This window comes from Arvicanthis niloticus, chromosome 2 (genome assembly GCF_011762505.2).
Source record: "Arvicanthis niloticus isolate mArvNil1 chromosome 2, mArvNil1.pat.X, whole genome shotgun sequence".
In the NCBI taxonomy this organism is placed as follows: Eukaryota; Metazoa; Chordata; class Mammalia; order Rodentia; family Muridae; genus Arvicanthis; species Arvicanthis niloticus.
Window position 1 is genome coordinate 57911149 of NC_047659.1, and position 19838 is coordinate 57930986.

Consider the following 19838-nt stretch of genomic DNA (forward strand, 5'->3'; position numbering starts at 1 on the left):
TTCTACTATACTACATGGTTTAAATATTTGTTTTGCTTTTATGGCTGCCAAACTAATACTAATCAGTGTACTTTCTTTCATATTTTAGAAACAAGCAATGCTAGAGAAAAAAATGGCTTATCATTTACAAAAAATGCAGGATACTGGCTTAAAAGATGACATGGGAAGAAATGGATATGACTATAAAGGACAAAATGGAACTATGTTTGAATGTGAGACTATTATGCCACTAAGTAGGAAACATTGATCTCTGTAACATGAAATATCTTATATACCTGTACCTGCTACCAGCTTTATATGAAATGCTAAACTAACCATGTCCATATTACTATTCAAGTTGGAAAGATCACATATTCACATGCATACACACACACACACACACACACACACACACACACACCCCAAAACTAAAACAATTTTATCAACTGGTTTAATAGACAAATTTGATTGCCTTACAGTTTTTATACCAAATTCCCTATACTTAAGATAATGCATATTTTACTTCCAACACATTAAAAACAATGTGTAAGATAATTGTCCTTATACATCAACATGGTGCTTTTGTATGTTGTCAACTAGTGAGAATAGAAAGAACCTGGGAAAATAAGAAAATGAAGATGAAGGGGAAAGTAGAAGGAAGAAACAAAATGGAAAAGAATGGGAAAAGGTGTAAAAATAGCAGAGCCTGGCTTGGCTGTGCCAGATGCACACATTTTGTGTAACATCAAGTAACCCCAGCAAAACTCCATGTATTAGTTATTAGTTATCAGGTAGAATTTTTTAAAAATTTCTAGGGACACATACTATTGAGAAAGAACAGGGCCACCATCAGTCTTGTCCATCCTCAGCCTCACTTTCAGGTGAGACTGTCCTTTTATCATATCATTACCTGGTCTTAGCTACATTTTGTCTTTTACCTTCACCCAAACCATCTGGTGCATCTATTTAATTCTGATAATTTCTTCTGCTAATTCTAAACTGCTATCCATTAAATTCAGTTTAAAGGTATATAGGGAAACACTCATTGCTATATGAAGTCCAGCCCAGATTTAAACTTCTAAATTTTATTTTGCACTATATACTTGAACATGGCAGCTGTCCTCTACTGGTGATAGGTACAGGCTCTGGAGCCAGGCTCCAACTGTATAACTCTACTTTATAATTTTCAAGATCTCTCTTTTTTTATTGGTTATTTTATTTATTTACATTTCAAATGTTATCCCCCTTCCCAGTTTTCCCTCCATAAACCCCCTATCCCATTACTCCTCTCCCTGCTTCTATGAGGGAGCTCCCCGGCACACCCACTCACTCCTGCCTCACACCCTAGCATTTCCCTATGCTGGGGCATTGAGCCTCCACAAGACCAAGGGCCTCCCCTCCCAGTGATGCCATAGAAGGCAATCCTTTGCTATATATACAGCAGGATCCATGGGTCCCTACATGTGTACTTTTCAAGATCTTTAAATGATTTGGGCAAGTTATTTAGCCTTTCACAGATACTTTCACCATCTATAATTGAACATAATACACTAAACAAGTTCTATGAAGACTTTCTTTCAAAATTGGAGCACACAGTCAGGCCTCATATAGTGCTGTCAAATAGGAGTAAGAACCATTACTAAACAGATTATATTTCCCTCTTTTTTGTCTTTGTGTCTGTTTTCTCAGCCAATAATCACCTACTCACTGTTTCTTTCTAATCTTTCACACTCAGTTTATATTAAATCACATATTCCCTGATGACTTTAATTGCATGTTCCCTCTATGAGTCTGGAAGCTTGAAAATCCTATACAGCTACAGATTTATCACAATTTTAATCACTTCAATACTAAATTTATATTTTTGCATGTCATGAAATTTTGAAGAAAATAAATATGCTAAACAAGTTTCCCAGAAATTAACTCAATCTATTTACTTCTTTGAAGTAATACTGCAGCCCATTTCAGATTACAAATCACTGTATTCATTTTGTAATGCAATATCTTTTTTTTCTCATGAAATAAATAGAAGAATGTGAATTGTCAATTTTTTTCATTCTTTTGAAAAATTATCTATGAGCATTTCCATACATATTTCTGTATATACATATGCACAGTGTGTGCATGCTTGATATCTATGGATGTAGGAAAAGGGCAACATATCTGGAACTGGTTGATTGTGAACCATGTGAGTCCTGGGAATCAAACTCAAGTCTTTTACAAAAGAAACAAGTATTCTTAACTTCTGAGGAATCTGTTTACCCCATGAAGTAGTAGTCTTAAACATTGCTGCATCAAGTCACCTTTAGAAAACAATATATTAAAAATGATGGATTTGGTATTAGGATTATCTTGTACCTCACTGGTACAAATAGGCATGATTATGCTCTAATTGTATTTTGAGAGAAAGTTTTATTTTAACAGGAAGGGTGATGTGTAGGAGGAGCTAAGGTGGGAGGAGTACCGAGAAGAAGAGAAAAAAAAAGCAAGGAGAGGAGAAGAAGAAGGAGAGCAGAAGCTAGGTGATGAAAGAGAGAAAGAGAGAGAAAGAGGGGGGATATGGAGGCAGATGTTCATGTGTCTCCACCAGCCAAAGATAGCTGATATATCTAGGTTGGGTATTGGGTTACACTTCTGATTGAGCATTACCAAACTTATAAAGCCTTTGATTAACATTTTTAAAAAATTGTAAAAAAGCAAAAAGGAAAAGGGGGCATGGGATAGGGGTTTTCTAGGGAGGGGAAATAGGGAAAGGGGATGGCATCTGAAATGTAAATAAAATATCCAATAAAAAAGAAAACAGTATATTAATATTTTTATAATACTGAAGTAACAAGGAACAAATATCAATTTCATATATTTATAATTGTATAAAACTGCAGTAATATCCTCTTCTACCAAGTAAAAATCTTCTAGAGAAACTTGCATACACACACACACACACACACACACACACACACACACACACTTTGTTCATCTCTAAACAAATCCAAGAACTTCATAGTCATTTAGTACCAATGGGTCTTCATCCATATCACTATGTTGGTGTATATTTCTACAGAAAGCAAACTACATGCTCCGGTAGACTATAATGAATATCTTCTTCTTTCTAGCATATAAAATATCAGTCTCTCCAACTCTGCCCCTGAAGTTATAGGCATATTACAAAAATAATTATCTCCTCCCATTTTACATTATGTTATCTTCTTCTATCTGTCCTGCAAATCCCACATATAGATTAGCAAGCACTTACTTCTTGAGCATGAAAAGATAGTTGATCTTTGGCAACTTTTCTGTCACTACTACTAATATGTTTCATTACATTTTTAAGCTTCCTCAAGGAAGAAAAAGAAGCAGTTTGATGATATAAAAATAGTTTATCCTGACGGCGACCCCAAAGCATATAAAGGAACATCAGGTAATTAAATATTTTAATAAACACCAAAAATTTAGGGTAATGATTTGGGGAAAGACTGAGTTGTGGTGACTTTCAGTTGAATGTAGGTAAAACTTGGGTTTATTATTATGAATGACTCATTTTAAGGCTGCCTGTCATGTACTGTTTTCAGAATAGATAACTAATTTGGTGTTTTCAATTGGTCATCAAACTATTCCTTAAGAACAGTTAAATGCAGGATTTATTAGTACTAATTGTAGATACAGATTGACACATTGTAAAATACTTTAAATTCTCAGAATAATTTTAGAAAACTCAAAAATAGTCTAGAAGCTAAACAAATTTATTATAAGCTACCGTGAACATTTGTTGAATAATCATTTTCTATATTTCTTATGTTGTGTCACTTTAGGTTCCCAATTTAAACTCACCAGATTATACTAGGAACTCTCAAACAAGAAGTACTCTAATAACAAACTATGAAAATGAAAAAATTAAATACTATATTTTTTCACTAACAACTCTCAAAGTTACAGTTAATGTAAAAACTTAGAATAACTGATATTTACTAATAAAAAACTAAGAAAACCACATTCAATTTTTTCTTCCCTGTGTGTAATCGTGGGTTTTTTGTTTTGTTTTGTTTGTTTGTTTGTTTTTTGGTTTTGGGTTTGGTTTTTTTTTTGTTTTTTTGTTTTTTTTGTTTTTTTGTTTTTTTGTTTTTTTTGTTTTTTTGTTTTTTTTTGTTTTGTTTTGTTTTGGTTTGGTTTTTGTTTTTACAAAATCCAGAAACAAGAAGATAATGCTGCCTAATCTTCATGTGTCTGGTCTACCACAGGGATTACTGAGTTTGAGGGGATCCATCTCTATGATACCTAGAATGAGTATGTCCTTGCTAGGTTCCTAGTTTTGAAGGCTTGGTACTTAGTTGAAAGAGCTGTTTGGGAAAGATTGGTAGGTGTAGTCTTGTTTGTTGGACAGAGTGTGTCACTGGGGTTGTCACAGCTTCTAGATTTCAAAACCTACCCCATTCTTAGTTAGCTTTTCTCTGCTTCCTACTAGAGTTTGATAAACGTATCATGATCTTTAAGTAAATCTTACTGTTCTTCCCCCAATAGCTATCACAGCTAATAATCACTTTTGCTTCAGTTTTTAATACTATAGTACATGTAGTAGTGTTGCTGTTGCTGACGTTGCAATTATTGTTGTTGTTTTCAGAATCTTCTCTTGTAGCCCAGGTTAGCCTCAAACTTCTAATAGTCCTTCTGCCTCAGTTTCCTTTGTGCTGGGATTACAATCCTAAACCACTAAGCCTATTTTCAAATTGGTTTCCAGCAGGCTATTGTCTTTTTTATGTTCCTCGAACAGTTTTATCAGGAATAGTCTAGGTTATAATATGCATTTTTCTTCTGAATAAACAATGACTAAGCACTAAACTTCTTTCAGTGGACTGTATCATTCCTACTACGTTATCATACTCTTTTTCTCCTTCCGAATTTTCCCATGTAATACATCTACATACATCCCATAGTCAATTAGATGTGGTAAATTTCCCTTTTAATTTTGCACATTGATTAAGAGAAAATGTATTTGTTTTCCATGCTTGTTACCATTGCTTTTGCTTTAGTGCTTTTGTGACAGGTTATCACTCAGGTGTTACTTCATCTCTATATTCTTTGGTGTCCCTTTTATGTCAGCTTCTCTAGCATTAAATAACTCTAGTTTTCTTTTTTCTTTTTTTTCTTTTTGGTTTTGGTTTGTATTTGCTTTTTAAATTTCATAAAACATTTAATCTCAGTTTCTGAAATTTATTGCCCCCATTTAAAATAGACTTTAGGTTGAAAGCTGATTTTAAAAACCTGAGGCCAAGGAAATGCCACAACCCTTAAAATGCCTGTTATACAAGGATCTGAGTTTATATCCCCAGTATTCATGTAAAAATTCTGAGTATATAACTCAGTGCTATCACCGGTGAGGTGGGGAGGAGATAATTGAATGCCGGGACCTGATTGGCCAGCCAAAGTGATGATCTCCTGTTTCAGTAAGAAACTGTGGCTCCAAATATTAAGGTGGAGCCTAATCAAAGTAGAAACTTATCATTCACCTCAGGCTTCCACATACATGTATGCACAATTAAGTATACATATGTACATTGTAACAAACATGTACACATACACACAGGTCCACACACAGACTATTTAATAGTTTTTTCATAATTCTTACCAAATATTTATATTTTAATTACTATTTATATAATGTATCCAATGTGATTTTATATACTGTCTTCTGTGCATTGCTATTCATCAGCACTGAGGGTTTTTTTGGTAAATATTTTTATAATTATAAGGATTTTTAAGCATTCCCTAGTAAATAATTCAAATGCAAATAAAACTCACTAGGAGATGATAATAAAGCTTTATAGAGCTGTTACTACCATTTTCAACAATTCACAAGGCATTTTTTCTGTCTTTAACATTTATCTGTTGCCAGATTATTTTGAAGCCCATTCCACATAAAACATTATCATCAATATTTCAATACGCATTTTAAAATGATAAGTAACATTTTTAGTAAATGGTACCAAAATACCATTATCATACCATGCATACTAACAATTCATAATTCCATATCATTAAATAATTAAGCATTCATAAATTTTTCAGTAGTATTAAATGTCACAAAAATGTTTCAATTTAGTTTGAATCTACATTGATCAAAATAATAAACATGGTGTTATGCCTTTTCCTCCCCTCTTTGAATAAACTCCAATTAGTTTTTTGCTTTGATTTACTTTTACCTTATTTGTAAGTGTTAATTATGAAATATTAGGTTTTATTATAATTTTTATTACAATTCTAACATCATATAAACAGACTCAAAAACAAAAATCCATGATTTTCCAATATTTAGATATATTTGTCCAAAATATAGATTTTTTTGAAAACATCTCTTCATGGAAAAGGTTATGAAGAAACTAGGAATATAAAGAACCTGTCTCAACATACAAAAGCCTATGTGTGACAAATTTGTATCTAACGGTGTACTAAGTTCAAAGCTCAAAGCTTTCCCACTAAAATAAAGAACAAAATATGGCTGTCTACATTCTAAACTTTTATACATACAGTGCTTGAAATCTTACCTAAAGCTATAAGCAAAGATAAGGAAATTAAAAGGATATAAATGGTAAGGAAAGAAGTAACATCATGATTCTTTGTAGTCATGTGATCCTATGTATAAGAAGACAATGAAGCTATAATAACAAACTCCTGAACCTTTGAACATTTTGGAGAGAATAGAAGGATGCACAGTCATCATACTCTCTCCAGAATACTAATATTCTCCTAATATTAACATAAAACATGTTGAGAAAGAATACAAGGAAACAATCCCATTCCTAATAGCTTAAAAATATCCAAGAGTAAACATAATCAAGAAAATAAAAGAACGCTACAGTGAAAACTTTAAAATACTGAAGAAATTGAAGATTTGAGAATATTGAAAGTCCTCTTATGTTGTGGATCAGCATAATTAATACTGTGGAAATTGCTATACCTTCAAATGCAATCTAAAAGTTTAATTTAATGTTTATCTAAATTCTTACAAAATTCTTGAGATAGATAAGATAATCTCCAAATTCCAATGCACACACTAAGATGCTAAATATTCAAAACAATCCTGAGCAGCAGAGACTGAAGACAGATGCAGTAACAAAACAACATGGTATGGTTACAAAAAAAAAAAAAAACCCACATGTAAAATAATGGAATAAATTCAAAGGTTCAAAGGACCCTCCCTATACTGCTACACTATCAGATAGACATTTAGTTTTTGACAACTATAACACAAAACAAAAATTAAACAAAACAAAAAACAAACCCAAATAATCAAACATCAATCAACAACAAAAACAAAAGCCAAAAAAAAAAAAAAACCAAAACAAAACAAAAAACAAACAAAAACACCATCAGCAGCAAATGAATCTGGGAAGGCTGGATATGTACATGTATAAACTCAATGCCAATTTCTTATAAAAAAAAAAAGTCAATTTCAACATCAAATAATGTAAAACAATCTGAAACTTGGGTGAAAAATAAGAAAAAGGTTTAAGAGATAAGCATAGACAAGAACTTAACAAGAATTAATAAATGTGAAGGCACAAAATTAAAAGCCTTTACTCTCAATGTTTCTAGGCAATAAAATGAGTACCAAATAGAGTAAAATCTTTTGTAACTCCACACTTAATTTTGGATTAGTATCTGAAATACACACACACACACACACACACACACACACATGCGCGCGCGCGTTTATGTACAAAAATTCAAGCTCATTTCAGAAATCGCTGAAATTGAGAACAGCTGAGATGTCTACAAGCTGATGATAAAATACAAAGTACTATGTATACAAATAAAAAAGGACAAACTTGATACATGTTACAGCATTATGTTGCATAAAATAAATCATGTTATTCCCCAAAAACAGGGACAAAGGAGTACACACATTGTGTGAATGAATTTATGTGTAATTTCTGAAAGCATGAACTAATTTAATGGTTACAGATTAGTAACATTGGGACTAGAAAAGTCGACTGATTGCAACCATGCCGGGGAGAACTTATATGAATAATTCCAATACGTGATGGAGTGAATGATGCTTTCAGCTGTACCTCCTTCAGAGATATAGCTACTCATGAATATTTTAAATTTTAGTGATTAATTTAAGAAAATTAAATTCATTGCACTTAACAAAACGTTCAAATACCAAAGATGTCATTCTCTCTCTCTCCTAGGACAAGTATCAGCCACTGTTAATCAGTCTCAGAGTAGTTCCAAGAATGTTACAAAAGTGTCAGGGTCCTCAGTTGCTTATCAGGCAGAAGTACAGAATAGCAGCTCGGAACAAAAGGTAAACCATTTCAAAAGTATTTTATTTCATCTCCTTAAATTTTATTTACATGTATTTTTTTTTTTTTACTAATGTGGTATTGATTACTTATAGGGCATGAGTTCTTGCAAGGAAAAATGATTCCTCTCTGGGGCAAGAAAGAATCAATTTAGCTTTATTATTGATGTAATGTGACACATGGCAGAAATAAATCCAAAGCCCAGTATCAGTTCTGATGATGATGTTGCTATTTTCTGGTAGCATACGCAATCAAAGCTCAGATTGTTGACTGAGCACTGAAATGAGCCAACACATGGGAAGATAAGAAAATTGGGGTCCATAGAAATACAAAGGTGATTAAGATATTTACTCATCTGGAGGACACATCTTCTAGTGAGGCATAGACATCTGAATGTTACATTAATCTGGAGTGACTAATTTTTACCCTGGCTCTGGTTCTAAGGAGTATTTTAAATATTATATAGTGCAGGAGGGTTTGAATTAGAAGAATTTTATTATTATTATTATCAAATCATAATTTTTACTTTTTAACACAGGGGTTATAAACACAAAAATGCAGGATGTGGGGAAGGGGATGACACAGGAGCATAGGTGTTGAGGGGAGTACAGATATCTTTCAGAATAGGGTATCAGCTGGGTAAAGGTTTAGGGGACAGGTCACTATGACTCTGCCTATGATTCACTTGTCCTTATCTAAGTTGGTACTATCCACCAAGGCTGCCTATTTACAAGGTCTATGACTACTCAGGCTGGTAAATTTCCACAAAAGCTGCCTGTTTACAATAGCTTATAGCCATCTGTTTCAGTGTTTTTTCCCTGAGACCCAAGACTTTGAGTTAGCAGGCATGTATGTCAGGCCTATTGCTGATTTTAGGCTTATAGCTGATTTTAGGCCTTCAGTGTATAAGCAGGGCTGCCTCTGACATCTCCTCCCTTCTCCAAGTATAGAAGGGCCGTGGCGGTTCTAATCTTGCCAAGGCAGGGATAGAGGCCTGACCTCCAGTAATTAAAGGGAAACTTGTAATGGCTCCGGTCCTCTTGTCATTGTCCAGTGAGGCATGAGGGCCAAACCCATCCCTACGTCTTTTTCCTGGAGAAGGGATACTTTTGACATCAACCCCTATGCAGTCAGGCTTGTCCCTCAGGGAACCCAGAAACATATTTTTAACTTTTATTTATATTCCCTTGCAATGCTTAGCCTCGCAGCCTAAGCAAGAATTCAGATCGCCAGTCAGAAGGGCTTTGGGTGGCCCCTCTCTGCTTGGACTAGGGGTGGAAGTCCCCACTTTTAGGCTGGGTGGATGGGATTTGGGAAGACCCTGGATAGAGTAACAACCTCATCTTGAGTCTCACTGTCCTCCATAGCTAACTTATGATAATATATCTGAATAGATTTTGCTATCAGATTATCTATCTGTTGTTTCACAAAGTTAGTCAACCTATTTAAGGCCCAGGGACCAAAAATTAAGCAAAAATAACCCAATTAATGGTCCCAAGATGGAAGAAAGTAGGGTTGACAACCACGGAGAGGTTGAAAACCAATTCTTGTACCGGCTTTCATCTTTTCTTTCTGTCTTTTCTCAAGACCTTCTCTGGACTTTTTCATGCTCTCTTTAATCATCCCGGTTTTGTCTATATAAAAGCCACATTCTTCTTTAAGGGATGTACGAAGTCTAGAGCTGTACACAGTCTTTTCTATTGTAAAAGAAAATCAAATTCAATAAAGTCCTTTGCAATTTTTGGAGATCACTTCAGACAGCGAAATGAGGGATTTCTTTAGATTAGTGATATCAATCTCTAGCTGTTTGATGCCCTTGTCAAAGGCCCATCAAAGGTCTGAGTAGTATAAGTCCAGAAGCCAACATCAGGATTAGAACTCCTAACAGCCAACATCACGGGTGATTCATTTTTACCTGAGATACTGCCCGGGTTAGAGCTCCTGGGAGCCCGACTTCCTCTGGGTTTTGTGAGGTTGGATGCAGAGCTGCTGCTGGTGATCTGCTCAGTGCTCGGGCCCACACCAGAAGTGTTGAACCTGAATTAGAAGAATTTTAATTTTCTGTCCAATTGAATGACTTTAAACATTTAAAAACTGTATATATATGCACATGCATAAACACACACATACATACACTCACATACACACACAGTGGCTTTAAATAAAGTACAGAGTAGAAGATCAGTAAGCTCTGTCTGTATTGCTATAAATTGAGCTCAGTTTTGAACTAAATTTGAAGAAGTGAAAGGTATCCTGGGAAGTTAATGATATACACTGTGACTGGTATACTTTTTATGACAGATGTAGAGCATGGGAGTAGAAAAGCATCTGGATTCATTTGGTTATCTGACAGAAGACAGATTCTCTACCAAAAGTATTGTTACTTATAAATATTTTTCTCTTTAATATTTTGCCATATAGAGAAATGAAGTAACGAAACAATTAAGTGATGAAATAGGTAAGATTACGAACAATACTGACGATTCTGGCAGTAAGTACATAGCTATTCCACTGTATACTTTTGAAAGCTGTTTTACCTAATTTTGAAAGGTTTGCTTAGTTTCTCTTTATTATTAGAGAACCCTTCCTCCATCTACTTTTTTTGAATTCACTGTATATCTTGCTGTGAAAAAAAAAAAAAGCTGAAGGGGTTTGCAGTCCCACAGTAGGAGCAATTATAGGAACCAACCAGACCCCCCAGTGCTCCCAGGGACTAAACCACCAACCAATGAGTATACATGGAGTGAGCCATGGCTCCAGCCGCATATGTAGCAAAGGATGGCCTTTTCTGGCATCAATGGGAGGAGAGTCCCTTGGTCCTGTGAAGGCTCAATGTCCCAGTGTAGGGGAATGTCAGGGCAGGGAAGCAGGAGTGGGTGAGGGAACACCCTCATAGAAACAGGGGAAAGGGGTATGGGATAGGGTGTTTCCAGGGAGGGAAAACCAGGAAAGGGGATAACATTTGAAATGTAAATAAAGAAAATATCTAATAAAATTTTTTTAAAAAAATCTCCAAGCAGCTTTTTATCATTTTTATGTCTTTTGCCTAAAATCAGCTTAAAATACAGCTTTGTTTATTCCTTTGGACAAGCTGTAAGCTGTCATTGCAGACTGACTACAATGAAAACGGTCCATTTTGCCAACAGGCTCTATTACTTTCATGAGACTGAGATAAGGATTTCAGATTTTTTTTTTTTTTTTTTTTTTGGAAGCAATTGGGAAAATGACATTTTGTGAGAGTAAACATACAAAAAAGATTTGTTGTTCTTGAAGGAGCTTCCTTAACTTGAATAGATTGCTAATGGTGATTTTTCTAATCAGTGTACTGGGTAGAATGCTAGAGCAAGCCTTCAAGTTATGATTCATCCTTGACACTACAGTGCTATCAGGTTTAAAGATAACTCTTATTTCTCTAGTTCCTGGAACTACGTCCGCTAGAGAATCAATTATTTCAGCTCAACAATCACCCACAAAGAACACTAAACTTTCACAGACATCTTTGGTCCATCAAAAAGAAGAGGTATGTATTATTTGATTTACTCTAGCTTCAGTCAAAAGAAAAGAGATATCTTATGGTCATTTTAATACATGAAAATGTTATCCTTTACCTTATGATATAACTTCATCCCACTAAATTTATCATACCATATTAAAATTCAATAACTCAAGTTCAGTGTATCTAAATATAATCTGCAAGGCTTAATGTTTATTTTGTATATTGAGCATGCAAATTATTCAGTTGAGCTTATTTGGTGTTCTGATAATAATGCTGATTTAGCATTTTCAACAGTAATCAGGTATCTGCTAATGGAAAGTTATCAATAGTGATTGATCAGTATAGCCATTATATATAAAATACATACTATTTATAAGTAGCATGTTATCTTAGGAATAAAATCAATACCATTAACTCCATTATTATCATGATATTAACTGATTCACTATGCTAGGAGTTTACATTTTTATCAGTTTTCAGTACACTAAAAATTTAATAGATTCTCTCCAAATAAATTCTTCATGTTAAGTAGAAAAGAACATTTTATGTGACTTAGAATGCATAACAATTGATATAAAATAATGCAGAACATCTAAAATGTATTATGATTACCATGATGTTATGTCTGTGATACAATTTATTATAAATATATATTTGTCAACTATAGTTTTTCATAGTTCATTATTCTAATATGTCACTAGCCCTGTTAAATATACTCACAGTCACAAAATTTTAACTGCTAAAATAGTCAAGTTGTTTACCATATTTTAAAGCCTCTAAAATTAAAGAAATGATGAAGACCTGTTCAGATGGTCTTTAAAAACACTGCAGCACAGATCTGTGTCTCATACATTTCAAGCATTCTGAGGAACAGGAGACAGAAAGGCATGTATCAATGTTGTTCATGGGGCTGGGGAGGAAAATTGGCATGATAATATACTGTGTAGGTTGATTAGTGCAATATTCCAGATTCCACAATGAAAACACTACTATATTATACCTAGATAACTGTTCAGTACAGTACAAGAAAACAATCTACCTCAGCATACAAAAATAGTATATGTAAACTGTATTATTAGCCTCTCTGACTATTGCATATTCTATTCACTCTCCATATTAACCTGAAAGGGTTAGCAAATATTCACAGATACCATATTTATGACAAGAAATTTAATTGTTCTTCAGAATACTGTGAAAAATCGAATATTGTCAGGCATTTTCTCATTGCCTGCAGTCCCATTTCAAATGTTGAAAAATGAAGGCACCTATTGTCATGATTTTTGCAAGCAGATTTAGTGGCCAGGAAAGAATGGAAACTCAGTCACTTGTGGAGGTTGCATGCCCTCTCCTTTTCAGTGACACTGAACTAATTTTTTTCAACAATATTCTGCACTACCTCTGATTACATCATCTGACTTCTTTGCATTCGTTATGTAGTTAATTTTGGGTTACCATCAAATGATCTATTTGTAGGAAAAGGGTATCATAGCGGGGACACAAAACCTTTCTCCTAACCATCTAAACTTCATTTTTTTACTCCTGATGCCATTTCCAATTGTTTATAAATTTATTAAATTGTATGTTACTGTATTATACATGCATACAAGTAGACGCTGACCATCGAAGTTGGAAAATCATCAGATGTTGAAACGGTATTGTGGACATTATGATTTTTTGATTTTGATAAACATTCATTTTAATTTTTAATTAATAACATAAGTACAAAACATGAATATTTCTTATAAATGGAGGTTTGTAATAAATTTAACATTACACTTTTGAAATTTAAACATGCAGATAGCAGTTGATAGTAAAACTATGGAGAAATCTCTCTTGTTGTTTTTGTAGAAGGAGATGCAAGGTAATTGGAATGAAAGGCCAAGCAAAAAATCAAGCTATGCTGGTGAAGCAGGTAAACATCAGTGACAAACCATGCAGCTAGTAAAACATTCTTTCATCTGCTACTTATTATGCTCATCCCCAAATCTTTGCTAACTACTGTATCAATGCAATAATTTCTGCTAGATCGTGTACAAAGTACTGAATATAGAAGATAAAATTAGGCATGACTAATACCCAGAGCTTTTAATCTGTAATGGAGGAAATCGTCTTGACAAACACACAAACCATATGACATATTTTCACCTCCCAGTTACAGTTGTGTGTGCATGTTGTATATGTGCCTGGTTAAAACACTGAAGATCATCTCTCCCTAACAAGTACACAGCTGAGGACTGTTAACAATAGTCACAGTACATATTAGATCTGTAATATTTATTTTCTAAAATACAAAACTGTGACCAATATCTCTCCATATCCTCATTCTTCCATTCCTCTTGTTATGAGTTTGACAATCCATATTTCACACATAAGGGAGAACACGTGACAGTTTCCTGTCTACCCTTTTGACTTATTTCACTTAATATAATGGCCATCAAATTTGTGAGTACAGTTTCAAATGGCCTGTTCCTTTTCCTTTTTATTTTTCCTAAGAATGTCATTAAATTTTTTGTTGTCCTACCTTCGCATTAAGATCCACTTTTCAATGTACACCAAAGTATCTATAACAGTGTACCTTGCATTTGCAAACCCACATAGTTAGGAGTTGTACACTATGTATGTCAATGCTAGATCCATGTATACTTTTATCGTGTTACTATTCTGTAAACAATAGAGAACAGCAACTATTTACACATTATAGTGTTACTATTTATCTTTTAGTAATTTATAAATTATCTGGAGAATAATATGTGTAGAAGGCATAGCTAGGTTATGTGCAAATTCTATGTTATTTTATAAGAAAAACCTTCAGATCCATTGACTTATCTCCAGAGGCCCCTCAAACAAATCTTTTAATGAGACCAATGGTTAACTCTATATACCAATGTTCTTTATCCATTTACCAGCAATAGATATTTCTCTATCTCAGTATATTTATGTTCCTCTAACAAAATATCCATCTTGAAATAGATAAGACCTGGTGTCTAAATTTTCCACATCTTGGGCTTGAGGAATTGGCTCAGTAATTCCTTACTGCCTATGAGCCAATGTGATTGTCTGTGATGATTATTTTTCTTAAACACTCTTTTGTGTTGCCTATATGTGTGTTGGGGGTAGATGTGCATGTATGAGGGTGTGCACATTTATATATATGCAGGTACACATGCATGTGAGAGTATGTGCTCATATGTATTCAAATCCATGTTTCTATTTAGGTCTCATGTTAAAGCCAAAGGAACTACTTTTGCTTATCATACCTTGAGCAACATATATTTTTTCTTTTTAATCAGAGATTCTCAGTGGTCTGGAAGGCAAGAAACAGGCTAAGCAGTCTCGCCAGAAAGTTTGAGGGATCCATCTCAGTCTATCTCCCTAGCACAAAGTTTATAAACAAATGCCACTATGACTTTTCTTTGTGCATTATTAATCTCAGTTTCTTCTCCAAACCAAATACATGCAAACACACACACACACACACACACACACATACACACACACACTGAAAAATATAGAACTTAGTAGTAAACTTGTGATTATAAGAATCTACTGAGCTTTTAGTTTTTTGTATTTAATGCATTTGTTTTATTTTAAAAACCATATTTGTGTGTATGTCTGTGTGCATGTGTACAAGTGCAGGTGCCTGAAAAATATAAAGCTTGGTATCACATCATTTAGAGAAGGAGTTATACATCTCTGTAAGCTGCTCCACATGGCTTCTGGCAACTGAACTCAGACTCTCTGTAAGAGCAGAATGTGCATTACATAAGGATTCCCCTCTCCAGCTCCTATGAAGTCTTTAATATGAGCATTGTAGAGTGTTTTGGAAATGCTAAGGAAGGATATGTATTTATTTAGATAAGTTTCATGGAATGGTTTCAGAGGTTTTAACCAAGACTCACCAAAACCTTATGTTATGAGAAGTGTAAGTACAATTTCTCAAAAGGAAACGGCCACAGCAATAGTCTAACGGCATTGAGAGACCATTACAGTGATATTTTAAGTTGTATTCTATGTCTATAGGCCATAGCATACATACAAAGACTAGACTTCACAAGGTATTACAGGGTTAAATAAGAGTTGAGATTTTACTCTATATTAAATTCTACACTAAGGACTTTGGAAATTGCTGTGAAATGTTCTTAAAGGCATGTAAACTAGTCAGTTACAAATGACTACAGGTATTTGAAAATGGTATTGGCATTTTAAACATTACTGAGGATGAATGTAAATTACATTTTTCTTTTCCTGATGCTTAGGAACACAGGGTGGTGCTCCACCGCCAGGTATCTTTTCTTCTCCTGTTTACTCAACTATGTAAGTATCTAAATTATTAGTGTAGAATTATGAATTTCTATTTTAATAATTGCTTAAGTACATGACTACACGAAAGCTCCTCCTTTTACAGTTTTCCTTAGACTTAGTGAAACTTTATTGTTGAGAACTTCCAGAACTGAGCTCAAATTGTAGACAAAGTGAATGTTGTCCTCCTCCGGTCTATCCAGCACTTCGCTCTCTGTACCCAAGGTCTTTGTTTCTTCTCTCCACGTGGCTTCACATAATTTCAGAGGACTTCTTTGTATTTTTCTTTGAAATATTTACTTCTAAAGGCTGATAAAATGTATTTTATCAATATTTTTTCACCATATTATTTTGATGACTTGGTCATCTTTCTGCTTCTTAAAAATATTTTCAGTGTTGTCCAGAATAATACTAGAGTGTAAGTTGAAAATTTTAGAGAAAAGATGTTGAGTAGCAAAGCTTTTCATTTATGAAATAAACATTAGAGAACAGCTATTTTAGCTTTTTTTCAACTTGTGAAGAAGCCAGTGTTTTAGAACCATTGTCATTCTTCAAAATATATTTATGTGGGGGTGGTGTGTGTGTGTGTGTGTGTGTGTGTGTGTGGTCAGACAGATGTTAACATCACTGGTTGTCTTTGCTTTGATATTTTATTTTTATGAGGCAGACTAACTCTCTGAGCATGATCCAGTTTTATGTATGTGCTCAGGATCTGAATTCAGGTCTTATGCACAGCAAGCTATATATACACAGGACTATCTTCTTAGCAACCCAGTGCTAAAATCTTAAAAACAGATCAAATGAAGTTCAAACTAAACTACATTCTTTGCAAAGCTATATTTCTATATAAGAGAAAAAGATCTCTGGTGCCAAATGATTTTCATATTCAGACTGTGTTTTGTTGATTAAGACTTTCAATGAGGTCGACGGGTGTCAATATGTACAATTTAGTGAATGCTCATAGAATACAAAGCACTGCACTAAAGCCAGAATGAATGAATCTCATCCAAATGGGATAAAATGAGGAGGAAAGATGCCTATCATGTGCAGATAGTGATCACTTGCATTATGGAATAAATAAATGTTAAAGAAAGATTACATTGCAAAGCCTTTTACTGTCTGCTCATCATATGTACTGATTTAACTATGTATCATGAAAGACTTTATCATGGAGATCCCATGTTTGTCCTGTTGTCAAGGACTTTTCCCCTCCTCAAATACTTTATTTGTCCCGCTTAAAAGTATGAATGCAAAACATTGCTAAGGTAGAAATGAAAATCCAGGCTAGAGCATGAAGATAAGCTGTATTAGCAGTGGGAGTAGAGTTGTAATGTGTAAGCATTAGGTTATAAGTTTGAAATCCTTTGACATATACTATGATTAGAACCTTATGGTTTATTAAGTAAAACTCAAATACTTTGGATCAATAACAATAGGATCAAATTAGCATATAATTAATTACTTCGTCAGCAATACATAGATAAAACCATAAGCAAAAAAACATTCAATAGTATTATTAATTTGTTATTCAATATAGGTAGGCATATCCTTAAAACCTATTTATCAAGCATCTATTGAGAACACACTGTGTTTAAGGGCTAATGACAGATCTTAGGGAAGTAATAAGATTCACAGCATTAGTGCACTGTGATTATGATGAATTCCTCTTAAGGAATTAGTATAGGCTTATTTAAAACTCCCCATGTTATATTCACATCATTCTAAAAATAAATGTTTGAGATACTGCAAGCCTCTAAATATTTTTCTGAACTGCAGAATTATAGTTCTGACTGCCTTTGCCAGTGTCCATTTCTTTTATTTAAAAAAAGTGATTTTTGAAAGTTTTTAATCTTACATTATTATTGATTCTATGGCTTGCCTTAAAAACAATTGTTTCTGTGGATTCTGGGGATTTAGTGATTTCATATGTCTTTGCTCCCTGTTTCGACCTATGGCACACTACTAGTAAGGGAGCTATAGGACTCTATTCTATGCCTTAAGGCAAAAAAAAGTCCAAAAGTTAAATTTAGAAAATAGTAAATAAATGAAACAAGGAAAGTGGGGAACATTGAGTTAATTTAACAAACCACATCTGAGAAGAAATTGTAGTCTACAGATTTTACCCCTTCTCCCTCTCTCTCTCTTTTCTTTCCTCTCTTCTTCAAGCCACAGTCCCTCTTTATTATCTCCCCTTTTCTTCCTCTCTCTTCTCTTGCCACAGTCCCAGTGGCCTGGGAACTTATGGACTCAATCTTGCTACCTCAACGTCTTACTTAGCTGAAAGCCCAGACACTGTGCCAGGCACCCAAACCCATTTCTAAGCTTCAACGATTGAAGTTTTAATTTTTTTCTCACAAATAAGTTGCTGTAGAAGTAATTATTTACAACGGCCACTGTTTAAGCCAACTATCTAAGCTAGAGCAGCTCTGCCTAGCTCAGCCACCATGTTCTATGGCCAGAGGCCGTGTGCACCACAGCTAGAATCCGCCAGCCAAAAACACCAGCCCTACCACCCACGAGACGCCAGCATGGGAGTTGGCTCTGCCGATCTTCCATGCTGTCTCCACAAGGCTAGGCATTGCTCAGACTATCCAGCCATCCATGCGGGCCCAGTAATAAAATAAGACTCTAATGTTTAAAGATTAATCAAAGGCTTTATAAGTTTGATAATGCTCAATAACAATATGCCCATACAAAGAGAGTTGTTTTCCAATTAGCTAACCTAAATAAAAGTTGTTACCCGCAACTGCTCTCCATACCTGTATGACTTTCCATCTCCTCCTCTTCCTTTTCTTCTTCCTCTCCTTACTCCTCCCACCTTAGCTCCTCTTACAAGTTGCAATATTTAGACAGCTTTTGTTTTCAAAATCTAGTTTCAGATTTAGAGAAAAATGTTTAGAATGTATAGGCTTAAGGAAATTAAAAGGAGTGGCAACTTGACTTTATAAAATTGGAAGTAAATTTAATTGCAACACATAAAAAAATGGGTTCATCACATCATTACACAAAGATGATTGAAGTTAGCATTGAATGTACCCAGAAACCCATCAATCTAACCAGTAGTTATTGAATAGTGATCCTCCACATACTCTTTTTCTACTATGAGAACTAGCAAAAAGATGATGCAACTATAGGACTCAAAAGGCAGATAAAAGATTACCAAAGAGCTATGATCAAAAAACTTACTATTCAATAGTCTCTATTAGCAAATCAAAGAGACTAATCATATTGTTCCTTCACAGAATAAAAAGCTAAGGTATACCAGAGTTCCAACTACCAGAGTCAGGCATTGTTTATGTATGTAATAGGTACGCTGATTCCACTCTTCTGAATAATTGAAGCCCAGTTTTTAGACTACAGGCCCATATCTTAGCATAACATTAAATAAGAACATTGAATAAACAAAATAAAAGTTTTGTATTTATATAGAAGAATTCTCATAAAAAGAAAGTGAATAGATAATAGGAAATTTGACATTATCTTCATAAATTATTTGTCCTATCTTAACTCAATTATACTTATTTTCTTGATTTTACAGGCAACAAAATCTGCAACATTGCTTGAAAGATAAAGTATGTACTATAAAGTGAACCAATAAAACATTATATTAATTAATGTGTGCCATTCTAGAAAAAAATGTAAATCAGATACTAATAATTATCTACTAATATTTGTTATTACCTTTTGCCTTTTATTGTTATTACCTTTTGCCTTTTATTGAAGTTTATTTTTAAGTAATTTTTATAGTCTATTACTCCAAGGTT

General features: G+C 34.1%; 1 protein-coding gene across 1 annotated transcript in view; it reads left to right on the top strand.

Moving 5' to 3' along the window:
• Positions 1-19838, top strand: part of Fsip2 (fibrous sheath interacting protein 2) — a 72395-nt gene that overhangs the window by 12263 nt on the left and 40294 nt on the right. The window contains exons 8-15 of the mRNA XM_034496493.2: positions 89-212; positions 3311-3397; positions 8166-8281; positions 10701-10737; positions 11696-11799; positions 13624-13687; positions 16032-16089; positions 19613-19646. Of these exons, the coding sequence (XP_034352384.1) occupies positions 89-212; positions 3311-3397; positions 8166-8281; positions 10701-10737; positions 11696-11799; positions 13624-13687; positions 16032-16089; positions 19613-19646 (624 nt within the window). The remainder of the gene's footprint in view (positions 1-88; positions 213-3310; positions 3398-8165; positions 8282-10700; positions 10738-11695; positions 11800-13623; positions 13688-16031; positions 16090-19612; positions 19647-19838) is intronic.